The 25,041-nt window shown below is 34.6% G+C and overlaps 1 protein-coding gene across 1 annotated transcript in view; it reads right to left on the bottom strand.

The window, feature by feature from the left end:
* LOC120354373 (coiled-coil domain-containing protein 1-like) overlaps positions 1 to 24,815 on the bottom strand; it is a 36,683-nt gene extending 11,868 nt beyond the window's left edge. The window contains exons 1-3 of the mRNA XM_039441429.1: positions 24,722 to 24,815; positions 4,925 to 5,012; positions 2,627 to 2,676 (exon numbers count right to left, since the gene is read on the bottom strand). Of these exons, the coding sequence (XP_039297363.1) occupies positions 2,627 to 2,676; positions 4,925 to 5,012 (138 nt within the window). The 5' untranslated portion in view covers positions 24,722 to 24,815. The remainder of the gene's footprint in view (positions 1 to 2,626; positions 2,677 to 4,924; positions 5,013 to 24,721) is intronic.
* Positions 24,816 to 25,041: the final 226 nt, after the last annotated feature.

Genomic DNA, 25,041 nt, shown 5'->3' with positions numbered 1-25,041 from the left:
TTCTACATTTCTCAAGCAAATTCATAATTGAAAGGGTAAGATGTGGATGTTTGTTAAGTTTTCCATATCATTCCTGTTTCAAATTTCAATGAACTATTATAGTGAGGTCCAGGTTATAATGGCAGTGTAGGAAGATAGGAGAAAAGGGTTGCCAGATCTCAGCCTTGTCACCCAAACAGCTGATACTGGTATATCTGATGAATTTAACTGTTCATTATTGTTTTAAATAGTTAATCATATTTTATTTGTCAAGAAAATATATTTTTCAAATATGTAATAATAAATTTTCATGATTGAGATTAAATATTTTGTGAATTAGTTGAATTTCTAATTTTTTGATAAACAATGTGGCAACATCGCAATGCGTGAAAGAGATAGCGCCATCTGCTTTGTTGAACGATAGACAAGAATAGCAACACCATTGCAAATCATACACTGCCATTATAACGTGGACTTGACTATAGAATGAAATACAATAATTCCCATAATATCCTAACCAAGTCTCTAATTGAAAAATAACTGAATATTCATTAATTATGATGAAAAAAATGATTTTTGGAACCCTGCACTACATAATTCTAAGAGAACTGGTGATTGAAAAAAGAGCTTGAAAGTTTCATTTGACTTTTTGACGGAGGGAAAAAAGCTCAAATGAAAAATGCAGGCAAGCGAACCACTGCTGAAACCACTTCTGGATGATCCAGTGATTCAGTGGCCAGACGAGCGAGCCTGCCGGATAGTCCTATATACAGAGTGTTTACCAACTCCCTACCTGTTCTGTAGGGCATTGTTCCTGGGTAAAAACATATCTAAATATCATATTAAATTGTCCGCAAGTCTTCAGTTACTCACACAGCGGCCATTTTGCTTTTTTCACTTATTTTTTCTGGATAATGGTCGAACATACGAAATGGAAACTTTGCACTATCATTTATAACAGCTAGACAAAGCTACAAAAAAATTATGATAATTTTTCAAATTCATGAAACAAAATGACAGCCATTTGAAATGTGGTTTATTAAATAACTCAGAAACGTTGATTGAACAAATAATTTACAAGAATAACTTTTTTTAGTAAATTGAATTACCTATCGATTTATACCAGATGTTTTAAGATTGGACCAATATCAACTGAGATATGGCAGCCTTAGTGATAGGTGACCACTGAAAGTTTGTTGCAGTGCAAACCAAGGCATGCTGATAGAGTCGCCTCAATGATGCAACAATCTCTATTTGCATTGAATGTTATTAGTAAGCGATTTTAATAATAAGAAAACAAAGATATTGTCAAATTTCACTAAAAAACAAATGATTTTTTCTTTTTAAGCGATTTTAGGTCATTTCAAACAATAAAATAACGTTACATAACCCTCTAAAGGTGGGTCACCAACCACTAAAGCTGCCATATCTCAGTTAATATTGGTCCAATCTTAAAACATCTGGTTCCAATCGATAGGCAATTAAATTTACTAAAAAAAGTTATTTTTGTAAAGTTTTTCTTGTAAAACTACTTTGTCCAGTTGTTATAAATGATTGTGCAAAATTTCAATGTTGTATGTTCAACCAATATTTAGAAAAAAAATAATAAGTGAAAGAGCAAAATGGCCGCTGTGTGAGTGAAGACTTGCGGACAATTTAAATATGATATTCAGATATGTTTTTCACCCAGGAACAATGCCCTACAGAGCAGGTAGGGAGTTGGTAAACACTCTGTATAATAGTATAGGATACATTGACTATCACCTGAGCGCACTGATTGCCACCCGGGTGATGCTTACATGCAACTTCACCCAGATATAATACGTTGGATGAAATAATTTTTATTCTTATGATAGGCCTAGATATTTACCAACAATTGGAATATTTACATAATACTGTTTGTAGAATAATACTCCTCACCTAGAAACTAGTCTGTGTGTGAAAGGGTACCTACTTACAATACAATGTATTTTCTTCTTGCATAACAACACTTATACTTTTATTATACTTTTTTATTTATAAACTAGCTGGTAACCCGTGCTCCGCAAGGGTCTAATGGAAAACTTGACGTAATGAAATCTTGAAGAATTGATAATAGGCCTTTAACCATCCTCGGTAAATGTAGAATCTATATGTAAATTTTCAAGTTAATAAGTTCAGAACTGATCTCCATCCCCTACTTGTATCAGTTGATTCTCTTATTTATTATATTATCGATGATAGATAGATAGATGATTTTTATTTATCTTTGAATGTGAATAACTTTTAAACAGTTTGAGATATCGATGTGCGGTTTTCGCCATTAATTTTCTCTTGAAATTCTGTATCGAAATCGTGCTAGTTAGTGGGGTAACCTGAGTTCTATTCCATGATATAAATGAGGTGTTGAATATCCATGGTTATTTCTGTGTCGGGATTGATGGTTATGTTGGAAATTGATGTGTATCAATATGCCACCTGCCAATTTAAAAAAAATGAGGTTGGATTCAAAATGGCGGTTTGAATCGCATTCTATTGAAGTCGTTAGTGTATGATCTTTGCGATCCTCAAGTTTTGAATGATTCTCTTGATTGGATCTAACACACACAAACACTTACAAGTACACATTTGCAGACTAAATACACAGTACATACATAGTTAGGCCTACCTCAACTCTTTGCCGTTTTACGTCTTCTTGATCCAACTCCTCTACAAACTCTGGAAAATTACAATAAAATAATGAAATGTAATTTCAAGATTGAATTGATTGAAAGATTATAAACTATAAAATATTTAAATAACATATTTCCTAGAACATAAAGGTGCCCACAGATAAAGGCTCAACTCACACTTACGCGACTCAAGTCGAGAAGAGATTGCGAGTTTCTTCTCGACGCCGCATGTGTTTTCAAATGGTGACACTCAGACCAGTCGATTCTAGTCTCCGCGACCTCACGACTGTGAGACTGAGTCGAGCGTCGACTCGACATGTTGGTCGAGCCTCGATTTGAGTTACGTAGTACCGTGCATTTTTAATGAAAGTGAGGTTATGTTTGATGAAAGTGATGTTTTATCATTTTGGATAAGACAATAATAAGAATGAGTGTTCATAATAATTATTATAAAATTTGTTGCATTTGTTAATTTTTGTAACGAATTTGATATTATATTTAATAAAGTAAGGTTAGAAAATTGAGTAGCATGGAACTGAAGTAGTGACAATGAGCAAGAAAGTCGTAAGGTCGAGAGACTGGAGGATCCTCGACTGGGGTCGTACGATTTGAGTTGAGGTAGTGTGAGTTGAGCCTTACGCGCCACAAACACGCGCCGATTATGAACGGAACGAAAGAGGTTCGCAATATGATCGTGCCCTAGTCTTCAAAAAAAATGAGTTGATGAGTTGACTTCAAAAAAAAAAAAAATGTCAAACGCTAAGCGTCGAGATGAAAAATACGCTACAACAATAAAATAACCTCACAAATGTGAAACGTTCAATCCATCAGATCGGGTGACAAAACCAAATAAAACTTGGAGCTTCCTTCCTCCAAAGGTGCGTACAGATTTACACGCCGCGAACACGAGCAATTCACTTTTAATCAGCTGATGCCAAGCTTTTTATATCGGTATCTTGATGTTTCTGTACAAATACAGCTGATGAAATCAGCTCGGTGAAGAGTGAATCGCTCGTGTTAGCGTCGCGTAAATCTATACGCACCTCTAGGTATGAAATATACTGACCAGGATTGCTATGTAACCTCAAAGAAAAATAATGTTCATCAATTAATTACACAATAAAAATTGATTAATAATTAATCTATGAATACTAAACATATGAAACATTATGCCATGAAGACATAATAAACATGAAGACATTATGTTTATTACATTTATGTTTTTTTATAATGAAAGGTTATGTCTGTTAATGTTTCAAAAGCAGAAATTCGGGAAATTGAAGACAAGAAAGAGAAGAAGGGAAGAAAATTCAAAAATAGAAATTCTTGTTCTCGGCATAAAATGAACAAAATTTTTCATTTAAAAAGAAAGATCATGAATATTTTGAAGTTTTTGGTTCCAGAATTAAATTAAATTGTGTTAAACTTGAATTTTAAAAAACACTTTTGGAGTGAAATGCACTTACTTTGGTAGTGACGATCGTTTTGACCTGTTGTTGGTCATCATCAGACTGTGGGAATTTACTCAGATGTCAAGGTTATGTGTGGTAAGGGATGAAGGTGGAGGAATAGGTTGTGGTGGGGGTTGGTGGATACTTAGTGGGGCGGTAATTTTGAACTGTGGACTATTTTGTCAAAGAGTGTGTGGGAAGAGAAATTTATTTGATCATTTAGGAGACTGTTGGGAAACTGTTTTGTGTGGTTGTAAATTTCGTATTGTTCCAATACATTGAGTTTTCCTCCATATCTCACAAAAAAACAGAAAACTCCAAAACAGAAAGTTTAATTTTAACAGTGAAAAAGTATGGATATACAACAGAGTAAATTGTGTTATTTAGAGATATATGGGAAACTAGATATCATGAATATTTTGAAGTTTTTGGTTCCAGAATTAAATTAAAATTGTGTTATTTGGAGATATATGGGAGAAAGAAGGAGAAATCACCAGTTTTTGTAAATCGAATTGAATGTTAGTGAAAAACCTTGTGAATAAATGGAGAATGAATGGAAAGGAATGATCAAGCTGCTGAATATTGAAGAGAACTTGGTCAAGTTGAACAGGGAAGGTGAGAATGTAATTATTATGAATGATTAATTATTGAAAGTTGATGGAGTATTGATATCACTGTAGGGGATTCAAGAACCAAATAGTAATAAATTTGTGTGCCAAGTGTGCAGTACGAAGACAGAAAGCAATAGCTGGATGAGAGATTCTATTATTGAGATAGTAAAGCAGATGAAAAGTACATGCATACACGAAGAAGAAACAAGTAATTGATTTTTTCTATTCTTACTTCTTTTCTTTAAAGAACGTTCAGGCTTTTTCTCATCATTTCCTTTTCCTAAAAGGAAATTTCCTACTTTGCTGATAGTGTTGCCCATCTGAAAAAGAAAATAAGAAATCGAATTAGAAATAAATGACAATGGCGTAGATAAATCTCAAGAGGCCCCAGTGCAAACCCTTGAATTGGGGCCCTCTTTATATAAAATATCGAAAATAGTATTGTTATAAGAAGACAACCATTGTGTAAACAGTGTTTAGGAGAGATGTGTGAGGAGAATAGAAAACTAAAACAAGAACTTCAGGTTATAAGAGACGAGAATATTCAGTTAAAAAATAGGCTCATCAATTTAGAAGATAGATCAAGACGAAATAATCTTATTTTTAAAGGTCTGAAGTATGGTAGGGAAGATGTCTGTAGTGAAGTAATAAAGAACTTTTGTGCCAATGTGCTGAAATGTGGAAAGCAAGTGAATGTAAATAGAGCGCATCCCTTGGGACCAAGGAGAGTAGGGGCGCCGATTATCGCACAGTTTCCGGCTGATAGTGACATCGAGTGCATACTAAAAAACACGAATAGCTGGCGATCGTCTCGATCGAGATGATCTATTTCAGCCTTCTATATCTCATCTCCCTGCAGTCTGTTCGCTTCGAGAATTATACCACTAGATTCAGCATGCTTTTATCTTCATGTCCATATGTTTTTTCAGTACTCTAATATCTCATAGTGATCTAGTATCTAGCTTTTTCTGAGCGATGTAAACATAGTGTTACTGTGTTAGTTGTTGATAGTTACGTGTCTTGCAAACTGTTAAAATGAGTGAATTATCAAGAAGCAGTGATATTCGTGGATGTTTATTGGATTTATAAAATGACGACAATGATAGTGATATATTTATAGATGAATCAGATGAATATTTCAGTGACAATTCACATGAAAGTGAGGACAGTGACGAAGTGACGTTAGTAAACATTCCTGAACAAAACATTGACAACGAAGAAAATGAACCTCAAATTGAACAATCATTGCAAGTAAAATAATATTGATCCTTTAGATGATAATTTGGTATGTGATAATATAGTAGATGAAGAAATTCCTGTCCCTTTACCAGCTCCAAATTGGGTCAGAATTTACCCCCCAGAAGAAGAAATGAATGTTGAGGAACACTTCAATGTTAGAAATGTAGGCGCGAGAAACTGCCCTCCAAGGAATAGTCCTCCACTGGTGTATTTCTATTTATTTTTCACTGAAACCATTTGGAAAACTCTTGTTGACAATACAAATAAATATGGTGATGAGAAAGCAAAAAGTAAAAGAGACTGGGAACATGGGCCAGTTCTCTAGATTACAACATTGGGTTCATTTGACCATACCTGAAATGAAACAATTCATTGCTCTTGTCATAAATATGGGGTTGATATGTAAAAACAATGTCGAGAAGTATTGGAGCACTGGGATATCACAAGCAAATCCATTTTTTCCATCTTTGATGTCGCTCAAAAAATTCCAACTAATTTCTTCAGTGTTCCATGTTAGTTCAGATCCAAAGATTGCGCGAGGCCCGCCAGGCTACGACCCATGGAATAAAGTGCGCCCTTTCTTAGACAGTATGAATTCAGCCTTCAAAAAAATACTTTGTACCTCCTCAAAATATATCCATAGATGAATCGATGATTGGTATGAAAAATAGGTTTGCTCATATTGTTTACATGCCCAATAAAAGACACGCAAGATTTGGGATAAAAAAGTTTGAAGTAGTAGATAGTAAACATAGTTATATTTTACATACAGAACTCTATAGTGGCAAACAATTTCTAGCTGATAGTCAAGACCCTTTCACTCAAACAGTAATCATGCATCTTCTAAGATCTTGCAATTTATTGAATAAGTCCTACCATATATTCACCGACAATTTTTATACCAAAATTCCTCTTGCCCATGAACTGAGTAGAGACTCATGGAACATTCATCACTGGTACAGTAAACAAATGGTCCAAAGATTTGTCTAAATCAATTCTAAATTCCCAAATTCAACCTCAGAGCTCACTTTACTTCAGGAGAAATGAAATATTGATGGTTGGATACAAAGAGAAAAAAACCAGGAAACCAGTGTACTTGATCACAACAGGTTGTCATGCTGAAGATCAAAAGGATAGTTAGTAGAAGTGGGAAGGTAAATACAAAACCAGTACTCATAAATAAATATAATTTGAACATGGGTGGGGTTGACAAGTGGGGGGGACAAGTCAATTTATCATGTTACGTGCACTAGGGCAACCAGGAAATACTGGAAAAAAATCTTTTATAATCTTCTGGATATGGCAATATTTGATGCATACATTTTATATACTTTGAACACTGACAAGCCAATGGACCGACACGAATTCATGGAAACAATTGTTGAGAAACTTGTAAATGATAGTAGAGCACCAAATGAACCACTACAACCAATTCCAGGCCCTTATGGTGATGAAAATCATGAGCTCGTTCGCCTTCCAGGTACCAAGCAGCGGTTGTGCCCTGTATTTTCCACAGCAGAAAAAAAATCCAGGACTCATTTTTGGTGTCCTGCATGTGATTGTGGAGTCCATCCTGTTTGTTTTCACAAATTAGAACATTTTCGAAGGCGTAGAGGAAAGAGAACCGCAGCAGAAGCTGAAGTTGAAGACAATGATCAAGAATAGATGAATTACATATGTGACACATTTTTGTAAATAATTTTGTTATTATGTTTTTTTATATTATACAAGTGTACATATTCTGAATCTGGATAACATAGGTTATGTTATTGTAAATCTGTTGTGTTTTGGCTCATTTAGAACTCATGTGAAAAACAGTGATTATATCTTACAAGTGTTTCAAAATAAAAAAAATGAACTTTCAAGTGAATATTTTTCAAATTTTCGAATAAAAGACATACAAGGAATTCTCTGGTGAGTTTTATTTTTACTTAATATTATTCCTCGCTATTTTCTGAATGAAATGATATATGATACTTTATGATATGTGCTTTAGAGGTATTTCTATAATTATTCAGACAAACCACTGCATACATGCAAAATTCGGTTAGTCTCCTACGGCAAAAAACGCGCATAAACTATTACAGATTTTTGTATATAAATCTATTATTCTGCAATTTCTTACTTTAAGTTTACATATTCTGAATCTAGATAAAAAAAGGAGTGTTTTGACTATTTTGGAATTTCTGTGGTGAACAATGTTGAAAACTTATGAGTGGTTGAAAATGGAAAAAAAATTCAATCCAATTTTTTTTTAAATATTCGTTCAAAAAACAATCAAGAAATTTTTTGTGGGTTTTATTCCTACATTTTATTATTCCTTAGGATTTTCTGAAAAAAACGATGTAAAATAAGTCATATTTCTTGCTTTAGAAGTATTTTTACAATTATTCAAAATAACCTCTGCATACGTGTCAAATTCGGCTTGCCAGTTTCGGTGAAAATGGCCGCCAGTTCTAGGGTAGACTTAAAGACACGCCGTTCGCTGTGCACAGAGATTTCAGCTATGAAACGCGTAAGAAACGGGCCGTGCTACTGGCTGTTAGAAGAGAAATCATCAAGGCTGCCGGGGATATGAGAATTCATCTGAATGTGGATCGGCTATATGTCGAAGGACAAGTATTCACGTATTCTGACAAGAATGGATTAAGAGCGGGAAAACTGGATGGAATCGGCAAGCTGAGAGAAATGCTCCGTGTGGATTTGACGGACAGTTTCCAGAGAATAACAGCAGGAGGGCGGAACGAGAACGCAGGTGCAGTAGTCAACGAAAATGAAGATGAACTTTTGACTGGATAGGGAAGTGTTGTCTGTCATGAGTCGAGTGTTACTGTAAATGATTTGTCTGGATTTGCTGAGAGTCGATATATTAAAATACTGGGCTATAATGTAGCTGGATGGAAAGGTAAGATGAAGGATTCAAATTTCATTCAGTTCATTAAATCATATGATGTATTTTGTTTAAGCGAAACGTTTTTGGAGCAGGCCGATAATTTTATTTTTGAAAGAGTTTTTTGTGAGTTTGATTTCCGTTTTGTTGCTGCAGTTAGGAGTAGTTTGTTTGGAAGAGCAAGTGGAGGTATAGTTTACGGGTACAATAGACAAAAGATGCAGGGTAAAGCAAGTTTTAAAGTTTTTGGTGATTTTGAAGGTTTAGAAATCAACCTCCATAACAAAAGTGTTGTTATATTTCCGGTCTATTTAAATTGTGCGGAAGATAGGTGGGATGGGGATTTATTGGATTTGTGGCAAAGAGTGGAGAGTTTGGATGATAGGAATATTATTTTATTGGGTGATTTCAATTGTAGAGTAGGGAACAGCCAGTTGATACCAGAAGAATTGTTAGATCCAGATTGTAGAATTAAATGTGAACGAAGATCAAAAGATATCGTAGTGAACCATAGAGGTAAAATAATCTTGGAACTTTGCGAAAGATATGATCTTGTAATATTAAATGGCAGAACAATGAGTGATGAATTAGGAGAGTTTACGTTTACTAGAGGTTCAGGAGCTTCAGTAATAGATCTATGTTGTGTGTCTAGAGGCTTGTTGAAAGAGATTAATGATTTAAGAGTGAAACAAGAAATATTTTCTGATCATTTTCCCATTGAGTTAGAGGTCAGAGGGAGTGAGATGAGAGTGAATGAGGAGTTATTGCCGCTACCGAGGTATGGTTGGGCGGGAAATGTAGAGCGGCTGTATCAGGAGCGGATCAGAAATAAATTAATTGAATCGAATTTGGATGAGGTTAATGATGTTGAACGCATCACAAATCAAATACTTGGAATTATCAAGGACAGCATGAATGTGCAGCGTGAGAGTGGTAGAAGGAATGGTAAATTCAGAGAGGTATGGTATGATTGGGAGTGTGAGAGGGCGAGAGTAAGGTGTTTCAGAATGTTGAATTTATTCAGGAGAAGCAATTCGGAAATTACTAGAAGTACTTATTTGGAATTGAGATATAACTATAAAATCTTGTGCAATAATAAAAAGAAACAGTATTATCATGATGCGGCAATGAAATTAGCTAACTTGAGAGACTCCAAAAACTTTTGGGAGACAGTGAGTTTATTTAAAGCATCGAAAAGATTAGGTAGTAATTCTATAACACCAGATCAGTGGAACAGATTTTTTGAGCGTCAGTTTACTGCAGAGGCCCTGAGAGGTATTGATGCACGTATGGGCCCAACGAATAGGAGTGAGATCTTGGATAGGGTTATAGACATAAATGAGTTAAAAGAAGCGCTGCAAAGAGGAAAGGATGGAAAAGCCCCCGGTACAGATGGAATACCGATTGAATTTTTTAAGAAAGCTCCAGATGAACTATTCAATGTCATCTTATCACTATTCAATTTTGTAATTCAGAGCGCTAACATACCTAATTGTTTTAGTGAAACAGTAATTTTCCCTATATTCAAGAAAGGTGATTTATTAGACATAGAGAATTATGGAGGAATTTCTTTCGTAAACTCGTTTGCTAAATGGTTTGCAGGGGTACTGCTTGGAAGGCTAGAAAAATGGTTGACAGTGAATAAAGTGTTATGTGAGAATCAGGCAGGCTTCAGAAAAGGCTATTCTACAGCTGACAATATTTTCAACCTATTTAATATAATTAACATGAAACTGAAGGGTAGAAGAAAAAAGGTGTATTGTTTTTTTGTTGATCTGAAAGCTGCCTATGATAAAATAGATAGATTAGCGCTCATCCATAAACTGTATGCGATAGGCTTGTCTGACCAATTTGTTAAAGTTATTTCCAGTTTGTACACAGACACAAAGGCTAGTATTTGGTGTGGAAGACAAATGTCAAATTTCTTTAGGACTACATGCGGATTAAAGCAAGGCTGTTTGTTGTCACCGCTCCTCTTCTCACTGTTCATTAATGATTTGAGTGATAGTTTGAGGGAGGGAATCTGGCTGGACGAATTAAACGTGAAGGTTTTGATGTATGCAGATGATTTAGTGTTACTGGCCTCCACACCGAAGGGCATTGCAGAGAATGGTCGATGAAATTCAGATATACTGTGAGAGGTGGGGTTTAGTGATAAATAGAGAAAAGTCGAAAATAGTTGTGTTTCGAAAAGGAGGACGCATGGGCGGAGCATGAGAGGTGGTATCTAGGTGGTGAATAAATATAAATATTTGGGTGTTGTTCTGACATCAAAATTATCTTTTGCTGAGCATATTAAGGAGCGGACTTCAATCGCGAAGTTTGGAATTAATGGTGTTTGGAGAGACTTTATTGCTCACAATAACATCAATATGAATGTGAAGTGGAAGGTGTACAGAGCGGTGGTAACAGTGGCGACATATGGAGCACAGGTTTGGAGTTACAAATGTTACGATATTCTAGAAACCTTGCCAAGATTTTTTGCAAAAAAACTCTTAATGCTACCACAGTCGTCGCCAAATTATATAATCCACTTGGAGCTGGATATTGAGCCAATGTTTTTGTTTGTTGTAAAATTGCATGTAGATTATATATTTAAAATTATGAGATTGCCGCGGGAGAGACTGCCTAGAGTATTAGCAGAAAAAATGCTTAGATATAATATATCGTGGTGTAAGGAATGGAGGAAATGGGACGAGGAATTTGGGTGTAATTTAGTTAGATGTTTGAATGAGAATAGTGAATGGAAGAACGAATTACACTGTATGTGTGAGAGAATGAAAGAGAAAATTAGATCTGAATGGCTACGAAGAGCGAATGAATCACAGTTTCATGAATTATATAGACAGTTGGAGCGGCAAAATGATAGTAAAGCATATCTCTATTCTAATTTTGATAGGAAGAAGATAAGTCTGATAGCTAAAGCTCGGGGATCTCTGTTTCACCTAAACTTTTCACCAGATAGAGAGGAAAGGCAATGGCGATGCTCATTATGTAATATGGGCGAGAGAGAGGACATGCATCACTTCATGGGGGTTTGCCCGATATTGGGGGGTGTCCGCAAAATGTGGCTGGGGAAGTACAGACTCACGGAAGTAGAAATAAACGAGTAGCTAAATGGGAAGAATTGGAGAAAATTGACGGCCTTTTTAAGATCGGCTTTAAATTTGAGAAATGAGCTTATCTTGGAATTCAACTATTAAAACCGACTCCTGGCAGACAACCTTTCAGGTTTTGCCATTTGTAATGTCTTAGTTTATTTTCTGATTTATAATAATGTCGAAATATGGTAAATTTTTATTTTGTTTCATATTGGGTTTAGTATTAATGGCATTTTTTTGTAAAGTGTTGTTGGTTGTAAATAAAGACATTTTTACTACTACTACTACTACATAAGAAGACAACCACATGATCAAGGTGATTGCCAAGTATCTATCAATTGTTTACACAAAATCTTGGTAGTGTTAGGCATCAGGTATTATTCATTTCGTGATTGATGATTTTAAAATCGGTTTTCTTCTCCTTGTGAACAATGAAATTCAAATTTTAACTTCTATTGTACCTACGCATCTTGAACGTACCTCAGCGATATAGTACGAATTGAGGGTTCACATAATATGCGTTTCTCTCAATTATTACGATCAATTCTACCTCAAATATATTTTATTTATCGAAATTTGATAAAAAATTTCATAATTGAGTTTAAATATTTAAAAAGCTGTGATGCAACAATCTGAATTTCAAAACAACAGAAATTAAGTTTTTTGGTAGGTATTCTATTCGAATTTCTTTAAAAATAATAGAAGGATAGAAATCCTATTTAAAATAAGTAATTCTCAAAGGAAATAATTCTGAAATAACCTTTCAATATTATTTTATACCGGTACTAGTAGGTCTAACCTATACGTGTAAACTAACTGAAGGGTGGATGAAGTCTAGGAATTTAAAATGGCATTTCAGGTATTTTAATTTGTGTTTCTCATACGGTAATGTCTAAAAATTATTTCATTGTTTCAAAAATACATTTTAAATCAATTATACGACTTGCGTACTCAAGTATTTGATAGAATGAAGAAAAAAAATGGTGGCTGAGAATTGTTTGTTTACTTTTGTACAGTCACTGTCAAAAGTAAAAATAAAATATTATGGCAAACAGACAACATTGCAAAGCTAGATAGAGATAGCGCTATCTGTTTTGTTCTATGATAGAAAAGGACAGCAACAGTATTGTCAATCGTACACTGCCATTATATTATAACGTGGACCTCACTATAGTTGATCATATTTCTCTAGGCCTCATTCTCTAAAAACAATTTGGCAACTGTGCGGAGTTAGAAAAGGATAGAGCTATCTGATTTGACTTTAGTGAGGTCCTCGTTATAATGGCAGTGTTTGATTAGCAATGGTATTGCTATCCTTGTCTATCATTCAACAAAGTGGATAGCGCTATCTTTTTCTCGCTTTGCTCTGAAGCCAGATCCTCTTTTAACAATGTAGAATTCATTATGAAATTATTGAAAGGCCTCATTCTCTAAAAACAACTATGCGGAGTTAGAAAAGGATAGAGCTATCTGATTTGACTTTAGTGAGGTTCACGTTATAATGGCAGTGTTTGATTAGCAATGGTATTGCTATCCTGGTCTATCATTCAACAAAGTGGATAGCGCTATCTTTTTCTCGCGTGTCTCTGAAGCCAGATCGTCTTTTAACAATGTAGAATTAAAATAAACTAACAAAATATTTCAACTTAATTATGTAAATTCATTATGAAATTATTGAAAAATATAATTTATTGGTTGATGAAATATAATTTATTATTTTAAACGAGAATGAACGGTTAATATTACATTAATAAACCTGTATCAGCTACCGTCTATAGAAGACATTGACAAAACAGAGGTTCGGCAACGTTGTTCTCATATATTTCTCCACTGCCATTATAACGTGGACTTCACTATAGTGACATATGAGGATGACTGAATCTCACTATAGAGAAACATTTTAATAATTATCATATCATCTTGTAGAACGCCACGTGCCGTATATTACAGAGAATTTATCAAGTTCAATAAGGAGCCCTACAGTTCAGACACATTTGTGTTGGTAGCCGGAAACGATGTCACCTGATTACATTTCGATACACCACGATAATAAATCTTTCAAGGAGTAGCTCGGTCTACTACTGAACAATAGACCAGCGGAATCTTGCCAATCAGTTCCACTCAGCAATTAGTCATTTCTTGAACAGATTTCAAGAACATTATCACAATTCATAGATATGGAAGATGCGGTGATGGAAAAATTCTGGAAGTAAATTTGAATTAAGCATTGGAAACACCACCTTTGGCTGGTATTTCAAGCTGTTATGAGAATACATTAATTTGAAGAAGTTTAGTTTTTAAAACACAGAAAAAGTTAAGGAAATTCAAACATCGAACTGGCTTAAACATCGAACGGGTTTAGTTTTTAAAACACAGAAAAAGTTAAGGAAATTCAAACCTCAAACTGTCTTATTTAACATTGGCTAAGGGGAACTTATAAACTACGGCCGCCACAGAAAATAATAATTTGGTTGAAGGGAATAATGTCATGCAATTAAGAGATGAATTGTGTTGTATACAAGATAGAGTTGAAAAATTTAAAATTAGTGAAACCTTGAGATGGAACCAGGTTACCTAGGTTGAAACAAACTAAATTTCACTACCTTCATTCACATTCACCACATGGTATTTTATAAGTTGAGGTAGGAAGAATACGAAATCACTATCTACTTTTATGTACACAATAAGTAAAGTGATTATTATTATTAGCGTATGGCTTTGAATGGTGGGGAGACCCAAGGGTAGTTCCACTTCGCCGTATATAGTCCAAAGTTCCCTGATGGGAAACCGGACACTATGGTTATAGTCAGCACAATACTTTTAAATTTACACTTTTCACTTCGGAATAAAGTTCATTTTAATGTTAAAAAGTCCAAACATATACAAAACTGAAACAAAACGCAAAACCACTAAGCCAAATTTAGAAAATATTAAATTTAGAGCCGAAAATTTATAGCATGTTACAATTTTGCCATGGCAACCATAAAGTGATGTAGAGTGCTGCACCAACACGACTGAGATATTTCTAAAACGAGTACAGTATATTTGCACACTAATTGAAAAACCACAATAAATCACTTTCCTCGATAATAAACAAAATAGGAAGAGGAGTCATAGAACACGATAAAAATAGGGAATGTATGTATATTCACGTGCTCACTTGAATATATAGAGCATAACTTGTGCTTAACTGAAATACAACGAATCGGGCATCAAATTCTGTAGCATAGGGGACACAAATCCAATGATTGAGTACAAGATTTGATTGCATTCCTCAAACTGCAAATCACAGTGAAAAGCTGATTTCAACTTGAAACATTTTCAAGAATACAAAAAACCAAATTCCTATAAGGATGGTTTAATGGTTTACGTCAAAGCCTTTCAACAACTATTGCAACATAACAAGCAAGAGCTGTGGTGGTGATGGTTGTTGATGATTCAGGACAGTGTTTAGAAGGGTGCAGCGTTTACAGACAACTCAACTAATTAGAGAGAAAAAGGTGCATCTGTATATTGCAAAAAAACACAAAAGAGAAAATATTTTTTTAATATGTACCCTACTGAACTGTTCGCATGAGAGGAAGAATAAATTATCCTACGAAAAAAAAAATCAAACGATCAAATCAAATCAAACTTTATTCATCAAAACAATACAATACGAATTTGGATACTAAACATTTAATGCAAATAAAACAAGGAAGTTTTATGCATTGAATCATTTCTTAATAGGCAAAGAAATTTAATGAATAAATATACACCCCACCAGTGGCGTAACGTTTCCAAACCGGGCCCCCCCGCAAAAAAATTCCAGGCCCCTCTTCTAAAATCGTACCACCTTTCTCCAGCCCCCTTCACCCTTAATCCCAAGTATTAAACTCTAATGTGAACGTACATCTTTCAAGAGTGAATTACATAGCTTAGTTGAGAAAATAAAACTTATTGTTCTCTATTGAATTCTACAATTCGAAAAACACGATTAGAGAGGAACTGAACCACTGAATGCGAATGGAAATTGCAAATGAAATAATGGCTAAATTTTACCGCGAGAGCGAACTCTGTATGTCAGCTATTTTTAGAGATATCGATTCATTTTTTTCCCTGAAAGAGGACAAAAATTGAAACAGGGAAGCTCAAATTTATTTAAAAAATGTACATTTAAACATCAATTATGATTGTTTGAAAACCCAAAATACAGTCTGTGTTCTATAGTATCTATATTTACGGCGCCCCTGCCACACTATATGGTATATATGTTCAGGAATTCAATGGGAAAATGATTTCTTTCCTCCAATGCTTACTTAAATATAGTAAATAAAGATAACGATCTACTTTAGAACCATTGTGACAATCTTTGTTTGAATCAGAGAGAAAAGAAGAGTAAATCTTATCTACAAGTAAGTGCTTTGAATAGTCTCAGTCTGGATTGTCTCACCGCATGTATAAATTTTAATGATTTGTAAACAAACAACATTCCTAATTTTTCAATAAGCTCTCTACCAGCACACAATTATTGAAGCTCTGTCAATGAAACTATAATTATTATTACGAGTAGATTTGAACAATGATTGTTTTTCTTTCTTGCCTTATTCATTATTTTCTACTTGTATTCTCTTGATATTAATTTTTAACCAGACTGATAACATTGTTCTACTGCATATTATTTTCTTCTTACACAATGAATGAAACCTGTCATTTTCCACAATAAAACTTCTGTTTTTTTATCAAAAGTTACTTCCATGATTATGTTTAATTTTTCTTTTTAAAGTAGACTATGCAATATATAATTACCATTTCGGGCCCTAACCCGGGCCCCCTAGAGCGGGTAATTTTATTTTTTCAGAAAACCTATATTATCCTACATATTATCCGGGCCCTAGCCCGGGCCTCCTAGGGACCCGGGCCCCCCCGCGCCGCGGGGGCAGCGGGGGTGTACATTACGCCATTGCACCCCACTATAAATTATATGTGTTGGAATATAAGTTATTAGTTGCTTGTTGCGTGTTATAATTACTATTTACAAACTTCATCCAGTGATATAGGATTAGAGTTTTTTATATTGAAATTAGTAAAAATTGATATTATACGTGTAGTCATTGTACTTGTACTGTATAATATAAGTTGCTGGATAAATATCATGGTAAACTGATAAGCTTTCAACACACCTTCCAATTTTAACTAGAACAACAGCATAACAAGACACGAAAAAACGTCAGTCATGTTGATTCATTCCTTCTCATGTAATATTGTTTAACTACTTCAAATGAGTTCAGAATGAATCTGTTTCTAATATTTTATAAAATATTGTTCCAAAATTGACCTGACACTGATGCCAGTATAAAGTAGTTAATCATGTCAGGAACACCTCGCTGTCTAAACACTGCCTTGGAAAATTGATGAAGAATGAGTTTCATGTGAATTCCTAATCACAGAATAAGAGTTAAAAATTCTAAGGAGAGGAAGATTTCGAAGATAATTTGGATTATAACCAATTGCACAAAGTAGAAGGAATTCATTTCAAGGAACTCTTTCATTTTCTGTGCCAACTGACATGATAAGAGAAAAATAGGAGATTGCCTACTAAGATGATTTCCTATGTGCATCAGAAACTGTCGTTAACGCCACATCATGTTGATAACTCATTGAGCAGTCGAACAATTTTTATTTATTTCAATTTATATTATTTCAGACTACTAAGACTATTCATAAACATGACAATCCTATACGTAATATACGCATAACCATATATGATGTTTAACACATACCACCTTTTTTGAGACCCCAAAGATTTGTTACAAAAACAAGAATTTCAATGACTCGGTACGCGTTATAATGCCCCCCCCCCCTACTATGAGCACCCCTGCTGTATCATGGTGTGATGATATTGTGAAAATAATATTTTCATAGACTACAGTAAGCTAGTTGAAATATTCAAAGGAAACTCCTTTCCCTGGCTTCGGAAAACAGAATATTGGCGTCAAGCCAATAGTGGACTGACTGGTCGCCGATGAACGGAATGGGTTTCTTTTCATTCTCTAGCCTGATATTTACTCTTATCGCAAGATGAGGTCACCTTGGGTACAAAGCACACGTGTGACCAGCTCTGTTTATAGGTAGGGAGGTGGAGAAAATTGTGGATAGGCATGATAAAACTTGCTTGTCGCCTAAATCTGAAACGGGTCGCCGCCAACCTGTCTCCCCGACAACTAGTCTCCTCGCTATTTTGTGAGATAGTTGATTTAGATAAAGTCTCTCCGTTCCCATGTGAATAACGGAATAAATTCCTCGTTGAAAAGAATGTGCAATAGAGCAAGGGAATAATAATTTATGTTTTCATTGCGCTCAACGTTTCTAACAAACGAGGAAAATACTTCAAAAATATTGAATGCAGACAGGGTTGTCGACTGTTCATTTCAATCACTATTTATTTTATAATTATTATTGTTTGACACCTCAGACAGTGGCAGGCAATAAAAATGATAGCGAACGACAAATAGTATGAATCGACTCTGCGACTAGAATAAGATGAGAGAGAATTCGGAGAATTCATCATTTCTATTCTCTGTGAATGGTGGTCGTAAACTTAAATTTATTGCGAAAAAATGAAGATAGAGAAATCGTGATTTCAGATTCGGATTCAGCGCCCTCAAATTAATTAAATGCTTCACAAGTACTAAAAAATTATCAATTTTTTTATTCGATTAAAATTTTTTATTTATTCGATTAAATAAGGCTGTGCAAATGCTAAAAAAACTTTCTACTGGTGACAATTTTTAAAGTTTTTTGATTTGACAATCAAGCTATCAAAATGAAAAAGTTTTCACAGGAAAAAATTTTTTCTCCAATCATTACTTTTTGAGATATAAGCTCATAAAGCTTAAATTCTTGGGACAGGTCATTTCAAATTCGGTAAGAAATAAATCCCTGAAATTTTGAGGATGAATTCTCCATTGTATTGTTGGTCGAATAGAATGAAAATTTTCTGAGAGTATCAATTTTTGAGAAAGTTATTAAATTTACCAAAAATGACGAGAAATAACTCAACTAAAAGTTATTTTAAGTAGGGGTTCCATTTAAAAAACAGTATGAAGTATTCATCCATGACTATAATTTATTCAATGAAATACAGAATGTCTGAAATTTTCCAATTGCTGGAATTAAATGCTTGAGATTTCTGTTCTCTAGATGGAGAAGTTTTTTAGAAGGCCAGCTCCAATAAAACAGTTTGAGTTGACAGTGTGATAATACAGTATTGTAACAGCGTACTAAAAAAATCATACACTATCCAACATTCAATGTTGGATTCGACGTCGGACCTTGAATGGGGTTGTTGATGTAGGGTGGAATGCTGAATGTCTAGGCGGACGAGTTGGGTCATCTGGAGGTACAACACATCCGACATCCCAATGTCTGTCGCCTAGTTAGAGTCGAGTTGAAACGTGAGTATCATTTGGGGATGTTGAACTAGCAAAACCCCCCACCAACTCACAATGCTCAGTCACATGAATAGTGTTATAGACGACTGTATTTAAGTTTTAAAAGGAAAGAGTAGACAAGAAATGTATTGTTCAAGATGTAGACATAGAAGACCGAATAAATACAGAAAGCGACAACAGAGCTCTTAAAATGGAGATACGAATTGAAGAGAAAAGGAAGAAGTACTTACAAGAATGTGCAATGTATTTGAGAAACTCAGATTTCGGATTCAAACTCGGATTTGAACAGAAATTACAAGTCAATTTGTATAGAAAGAGAATCGATGAATGTGAAGACACGAATATTTTAACTGATAAGCTGACAAATACTTTGAGAAGAACTAAAGAATTGCTAGGAAACTTAAGAAAAATCGAGAAAAGAAAGGTTCCAAGAGAGATTGTTAAGCTATTGGAGAAAAGAAGAAAGCTTAACAGACTTGGCAGAGACAAAATAGACTTCAGTGAAATTTCGAAATTCATCAAAAAGAAATGGAATGGATGGATAACTGAAAGAAAAACAAAGAAGTTAGAAGAGACCTTGAAATTTTGAAATAGTATTAAAGAGTTCAACAGAAAACAACTACTTGGAAAAAACACAATGATTTGTATGAAAAATGATGTATGGAAATGAAGTGAGACAAATAAAAGGTATACTCGAGATAACTTGCGATTTCTATGAGAATCTGTATAAAAAAGATGAACCTGAAGAATGTTACTCGGAACAAGAAATTGGAGAACAGAATGTAGAAATGAAGAATGTCCACCGATATTGAAGAGTGAGGTAGGCTAAAGCGCGCAATCGAGCATCTCAAGGAGGGGAAAGCAACAGGCCCTGATAGAATATCAAACGAGGAGTTAAAAGCAGGTGGCGAAAGAGTTATTGAAATAATAACAAAAATATTCAATTTATGCCTTAAGAGTGGAAAGATTCCTGAAATATGGCTCAAAGCTAACTTGATATTACTCTTCAAGAAAGGTAATAGGAAGGAAATCAAGAATTACCGACCAATAAGTCTCCTGTCAAATATTTACAAGATATTCATGGCAGTAATTTCCTACAGGATAGATGGATATTTGACGGCAGCAGCTTCAATCAACCAGGCCGGATTCAAGAAAAACTTCTCTACGCTGGATAACATCCTAGTCTTACAGGAACTGATAAGGAATTCTAATGAATAGCCTACAAATTTCCACTAGTGCTGCTATTCATTGATTTCGAGAAAGCATTCGATAAAATCAACACTTCTTCCGTATTACGAACGCTTGAAGACTTGGGAATTGACAATAAGTACCTGGAATTATTCAGATTCATTTACAGAAACATGAAAATTTAATTCAAATTGAGAGGAAAAGGTAGAGTGGTTAAAGTAAATAGAGGCTTAAGACAGGGAGATATACCATCAGTGGAAATATTTAATGCAGTTCTGGAAAAATCTTTAGATGAATAATTACAATGGCAGAAAAAGGAATCAACATCAATGGGGTGAAATTGAATACATTGAAATTCGCCGATAATATTGTTATTATAGGAGATAGCACCGAAGAAGTATGTAGAATGATGAAGGAAATGATTGAAGTAACAAAAAAGGTTGAATTGAAAGTAAATTTTGATAAATCAAAAGCAGTGGCTTAACGTACACCCCCGCTGCCCCCGCGGCGCGGGGGGCCCGGGATAGGGCCCGGATAATATGTAGGCTAAAATAGGTTTTCTGAAAAAATAAAATTACCCGGTCTAGGGGGCCCGAAATGATAATTATATATTGCATACTTTAAAAAGAAAAATTAAATAATCATGGAAGTAACTTTCGATAAAAAAGCAGAAGTTTTATTGTGGAAAATGACAGGTTTCATTCATTGTGTAAGAAGAAATATGCAATAGAACAATGTTATCAGTCTGGTTACAAATTAATATCAAGAGAATACAAGTAGAAAATAATGAATAAGACAAGAAAGAAAAACAATCATTGCTCAAATCTACTCGTAATAATAATTATAGTTCCATTGACAGAGCTTCAATAATTGTGTGCTGGTAGAGAGCTTATTGAAAAATTAGGAATGTTGTTTGTTTACAAATCATTAAAATTTATAAATCCGGTGAGACAATATTCAGACTGAGACTATTCAAACCACTTACTTATAGATAAGATTTACTTCTTTTCTCTCTGATTCAAACAAAGATTGTCAGAATGGTTCTAAAGTAGATCGTTATCTTTATTTACTATCTAGTTCTAGCTCTAAAGGTTGGATTCTATATTTGTAGCTTAAAACATAATTCCTGACTTGAATTGTAGAATTCAATCAAGAACAAGTTTTATTTTTTTCAACTAAGCTATGTAATTCACTCATGAAAGATGTACGTTCACATTAGAGTGTAATGCTTGAGATTAAGGGAGAAGGGGGCTGGAGAAAGGTGGTACGATTTTAGAAGAGGGGTCCTAATTTTTTTTGTGGGGGTCCCGGTTTGGAAACGTTACGCCACTGATCAAAAGTCAAGATTTATAACAGTGAAAGTAACGAGAGAGTATTAGAGACCGAAGACGGAAGGATAGAAGCAGTTGAACACTTCATCTACTTAGGACAGAGAATAGGGAGAGATGGACAATGGGAAGAGATTACTAGAAGAGTGGCAATAGGTTGGTCAATGTTCAAGAAATACAACCATCTCTTCAGATCTAATATTCCCATAGAAAGAGACGCCTACTTCAAACATGTATTCTACCAGCAATTCTATACGGCTGCGAAACGTGGACTCTCAATGAGAAAATAATCAAGAAACTCAGAACAAGTGTGAGATCGATGGAAAGAATAATGATAGCTGTGAAAAGAATAGATAGGAAAACCAAAATATGGATCAGAAATGAAACAAGAATTGAAGATGTAGGTAGAATGATAATAGAGAGAAAATGGAATTGGGCAGGCCATATCGCAAGGACAACGGATGGAAGATGGACCAAAACAATACTCGACTGGCACCCACGCACGCTGAGCAGCAGCAGAGGAAGGCCCCCGTACAGATGGGACGAAGAATTCAGGAGAGTATGCGGAGGAATGAGAGGAGAGAAAGAAAAAAGTATTCAAACAAGGCTGGCTCTGCAAGGATTGAAATGAAGAAGATGAAAGAAAACTTTACAGAACGCACTCGTACAACTCTTTATCCTTCTATGGAAAAAGGATAATTATAACCCAGCATCTGCTGATTATTGCCTTTTGAATTGTATATAGCTTTTGATTTTTGTAATTGTTTAAGAAAGCAATAAACTTGTTATTTATTTTATTTTATTTATTTCTGGAAAGAGTATTGGAAAGCGTTCACTGGTGAGAGTCCTTGCCTAATCCTAAGACAGAGTCAGATTCTACCGGTAAAATCTTTTTCATTTCGATTTCAGACGCTTTTTTGCCATAAAGATGTTATTTGTTAATCATTGATAGGTAATAAGGTATCTTTCTGATTTTTTCTCATTTGAAAGGTCTATGAATAATGTAATGGACCACAGATGTGAAAATAGAATCTAGGAAATTCCAATAAGTCTGTCCCTTCTTTATATTAGGATGATAAGCTACTGTTACAGTTATAGAATTTTTTTATTAAAACAATAAATTTAATGCGTAGAGTGAGTAGCATGACTCCATGCAAGATGACCGGTTCCTATGTAGCAGGTTTGTGATAACAAGTTTACAATTCTTGTAAACGCTGAGAAACGTTTTCAACATGTAAAGAAAAACAGGGAAACTTAGGATTGCTCAAGGCATCGTATCACACCATTCCAACTTTTGAAATATGCGATTTGAATATAAAACCGGATAATTGAGGTTTGAGTGGAATTTAAATGAAAAATGTAAGAAATTAAAAATATAAAAAGACAGAGTAACGGAACTGGCTGGCGGATTTGGTAGCGGGCCCTACCAGTTAGGACATATACTTAAATATAGGAAGGAAGTCGGCCCAGTTCTGCCTATACGACCTGGAAGAGGCCTCTTTAAATAGGTGGGTTGAAAATCTCAAACCTATGAGAGAGAGAGTGAGAGAGGTCCAATCTTTCCAGGAGACGCAGACCACAGCAGAACTGTTCGATCTCCCTCTTAAACCACTATCATGCCTTAACTAATAATTTTTCCTCTATTATCTCAACAAAAATATTCAATTACATATCAAAACAATTCATCAACAATAAAACACCTAAATCTCTCATTCACTCATGAACGCAGTTTTCTGACTACTCGGGTCAATTATATTTTCACACAAAAACTTAAAGTACGAATCAAAGTTCATTCAGTTCAATAACCTGGAAGAAAGACACACAAAAAAACAACTACATTAATACCCCTCAATTCACTTCACAGTACAAAATATTTAAGAAAAAGTATAACGATACGCTGGATTAGCAGAAGCCGGTAATCGAAATCAAGTGTAATCAGAAAAAACTTCTATTATATGCTAAATTCTGTGGTGAAATGTAATTGAAAAATTACGTAGCAAAAGGCAGTAGTAATTTAAGAAGGAAAAGGATAAGAGATGATAAACCGGATCGTCGAGGTTCAAGTTTATAATTTAAATAAAAAATAACTTAGAGAAAGGCTGCCTCCATCTTTACTTCAGACATTGCAAGTGTATCATGGGATTGATGGCAAGGAACTAGCTTCACAGTTTCATATCCAAGAGTTTGTAATATTAATAATCTACTCTTGATTTCAGAATTTCTCGATTAATGATGAAGTGGAGAATACGGAATACTCCTAGGAATATTTCCTACCGGTTCATCTACCAGATAACTTAAAAGTAATCTATTTTCTAGATATAATTAACCTTCAAGGTTTTCTCTTCATAATGCTTACGTTAGTGGTTTACACAGTATTAAAAGATTATATTGTTTATATTAGAGATTTAGAATAAATAGATACGATATCAATGAAAACAAATAGGCTACTGTAGTATCCTTTTTAGCGACATGGATTCAAATACATTTCACAAATTCAAAAGCAGCCTGATCAAAATCCCTCCGCGTATGTACGTATTACTCCGCGTATTGTATTACAAAAATTCAATTAATTAATGATAAAACGTGAATTACCGTATTATTTGGTAGTAAAATGAAACCAAAATAAACAACGGCGACAATGTGAGCAATAGACAGACCATTTTCATGTCTTAATATTGTTTCCATTTTTTCGAAAACCCTGTCTGTGCACAGTAGCCATTATTGCTTGCACGTGGTTTGAGAGCAAATACGTTAATTCAAACTATTTCAACCCTCGATTAGTTCGCGAAAGAAGGAATAATCTGCATTAAATTTAAATGATGGCATGCAGTAAAATAATATCAAACTTACAATTGAAACGAAAGAAGGAATCCTTTACTCACTGGACGTCTGGACCAAACCAACTGAACTACACAATAAGCAAGTGCCGAGTGACGACTTGGTTGTTCTTGTGCCAAATTCCTTCCCCCTCTAGAATCTAGATGAAGGAAGGGTTCTGATTGACTGATTCCAATACAAGAGTCCAAGTCCTTGCAAGTAGGAAGCTCCAACACTCACAATGATACAGATTAGTAACGGACTGTGTATCTACTTCAGATTATAAGATACGGAGCAGTGTGATTTGCTATATGCAATGAGGATATTATTGGAATCGTCCTTGACTATCCCTC

Source organism: Nilaparvata lugens, chromosome X (genome assembly GCF_014356525.2).
Source record: "Nilaparvata lugens isolate BPH chromosome X, ASM1435652v1, whole genome shotgun sequence".
Classification (NCBI taxonomy): Eukaryota; Metazoa; Arthropoda; class Insecta; order Hemiptera; family Delphacidae; genus Nilaparvata; species Nilaparvata lugens.
Note: the sequence above shows the minus strand (reverse complement) of the source record. Positions and strands in the feature narration are given on the sequence as shown.